At 43.1% G+C, this 2,500-nt stretch overlaps 1 protein-coding gene across 1 annotated transcript in view; it reads right to left on the bottom strand.

Annotated features, from left to right (window-relative positions):
- LOC122252770 (nephrin-like) overlaps nt 1-2,500 on the bottom strand; it is a 169,969-nt gene that overhangs the window by 6,454 nt on the left and 161,015 nt on the right. The window contains exon 3 of the mRNA XM_043015414.2: nt 882-1,061. Coding sequence (XP_042871348.2) covers nt 882-1,061 — 180 coding nt within the window. The remainder of the gene's footprint in view (nt 1-881; nt 1,062-2,500) is intronic.

The following is a 2,500-nucleotide window of genomic DNA, read 5'->3' as shown; positions in this document are numbered from 1 at the left end:
CAGCATTTGGTTATACATACATATTCGTACGCATGCACATACGCACATAAATTTACATCCAATCCACACGAAGAAAGATACGAAAATCTTTATCACCTCCTAACTTATCCAATATCAAGGATAAAAAAAAAATCCCCTATCAAAGATATCCGCGCGTAGTGTTTCTTCATGAATATATATTAGATATAGCATGTGAGGCACGCACGGCCTTTGGGTGGAGAAGATGACTGGGATTATTTTGAATTTCCAGGTAAATGGATGTAACAGCCTGGGAACAGCCAACTGCAGGTAATTCCTTGGTATTGTCCGAATATAACGCTGTGGGTGGAGGCCGAGGGATGGCTGTAGATAGGAGAGGAGGAAAGAGAAGGAGAAGAGAGAGAGAGAGAGAGAGAGAGAGAGAGAGAGAGAGGGGGGAAGGAGGAGGAGAGAGGGGGGTGGGGGTGGGGGAGTGAGAGGGAGGGAGAAAGAGAGAGAGTGGGGGGATGAGAGGAGGAGAGAATGAGAAGAGAGAGAGAGAGAGGGAGAGAGAGAGAGAGAAAGAAAGAAAGGAGAAAGAGAGTGGGGGGAGGAGGTGGGAGAGGGAGGGAGAAAGAGAGAGAGGAGGAGGAGAAGAGAGGGGGGGAGGAGAGTGAGAGGGGGGGAGAAAGAGAGGAGGGAGAAAGAGGAGGAGGAGGAGGAGAGGAGAGAGAGAGAATGAGAAAGAGAAGAAGGGGAAGACTGAAAGGAAGAGAGAAAGAGAGGAGGGGGAGACCAGATAATGCATCATCCATGTCATCTAATCCCAATAAAAAGGAAAAGAAATCACAACCTCAACTCGACGTCTATTAGACACTACCAAAATGAAGTCGATAATTCTATGCAAATCACAAGAAACGTACCCAACACGGTAACGTTGGCGGCGGCAGAGGCAGACACGATACCAGGCACTGGCCCCGCTTGGCACTGGAACTCGCCGTCGTCCTGAGAGGTAGCTCCCTTGATCGCCAGGTGGTGCTCGCCCATCGCCCTGTCCCCCTCGTAGGTGTAGCGGGGGTAGCCGGGCACGCCTCGGGAGTAGCCTGGTGGGGGGAGAGGGGGGAGAGCGGAGAGAAAAAAGAGGGGAGGGGGAAGGATAGCGAGGTGGGAGAAGGGGTAGTGGGAAGAAGGGGAGTGGGATGGAGAAGGGAAGGGTGCGAGGGAAAGGGGGGAGGGGGGGGGAATAGGGGTTAGGAGAAAGGAGGGGAAGGCAGGGAAAAGGGAGAAGGCGAGGGGAAGGACATAAGGAAGGAAGGGGAAGAAACCAGAGCGAGGAGGAGAACGAAAGGTGAATAAGAGAAGAAAGAGAGAGGGGAGAGTCGGCACGAAGAGAGAAGCGAAAGAGGAGAGAGGGGGAGGCATAAGGAAGAGGAAAAGATGGACGGGAAAGAATGGACGGTAGCTCGTTAGTAAGACCTTACTTATATGCATATTAGAAGCCATCAAACCTAATAAATCAATTTGAAGATAACAAGATGCAGAAAATAAAATCTCATTTTCAAAATGTGATAATGTAGACCTATTTTGTCCAAGAGGATTAGATAAAATATGTACAACTGCAACTCCTCTTCTGAAAATATTAAAGGTGTCGCTGGATAATTAAATTTTTGAGCATCACTGTTTCCTCCTCAGCGGATAATAACCTTGTTTGCGTCGTGTGCAACCCTTGTATCTAAAAACATATTTCATTATATATGCATTTAAATGCATTATGATATAATAGCATAGCTTGTTGGGCGTTGCAATTTCTGCAGAACTTAATTAGTGTTACATCATCATCAATAACCTGTGGGCCTTATCTCAGTAATTAAAGTAAATAAATGTTATATAATCATTATGATGACGTAAGTTAAAACGTACCACTGTTCATCGAAAGAAAAAGATATATATATCGATCTGGTGAACGGAAAGTAATCCATCATAAGGCTTTGTGATAAGAATGAATAAGGGTGAGAATAGTTATAGTGATAGAATAGGAAGGTTTCTTGATGTTTATTGGGTATGATAGTGTATTATGGTGTCTTGTGTGTCTTTAACAACGATGGTAGAGGTGTATTGTCATTTTGATATATGTGGAAATTTGCGTGATTTTTTTCTTATGCCAGAATTCGAGTCATGTATTTCCACACATTTGATAAAGATAATCAATGTGTATTTAGTGTAAGCTGTTTACCTATCTTTATTGTAAACTATTTAACCATATATATATGTGTTTTTTTTATGATAATTGTTAAAGGGTATAATATGTTCATTTTCTTTATTCCGATTATTATATATTTGCAGCATAATGGCTGATGAAGTCCCTTCTAGTTACTTGATAACACTGTTGCTATCCTAAGTAACCTTGTCCTTGATCCTGTGTAAATCTTAAGAACGATTCTGGAGATTTCCTTGTTTTCTACCTTGACTAATGAGCATTCTTTAAGGGCTTGCAAAATATATAAATTCATATCTGGTATTGCAAGTTATGTTGATTCCACAA

Source organism: Penaeus japonicus, unplaced genomic scaffold (genome assembly GCF_977035675.1).
Source record: "Penaeus japonicus unplaced genomic scaffold, GWHDUDI00000001_assembly GWHDUDI00000025, whole genome shotgun sequence".
Taxonomy (NCBI): Eukaryota; Metazoa; Arthropoda; class Malacostraca; order Decapoda; family Penaeidae; genus Penaeus; species Penaeus japonicus.
This window is presented reverse-complemented; position numbering and strand designations above follow the sequence as displayed.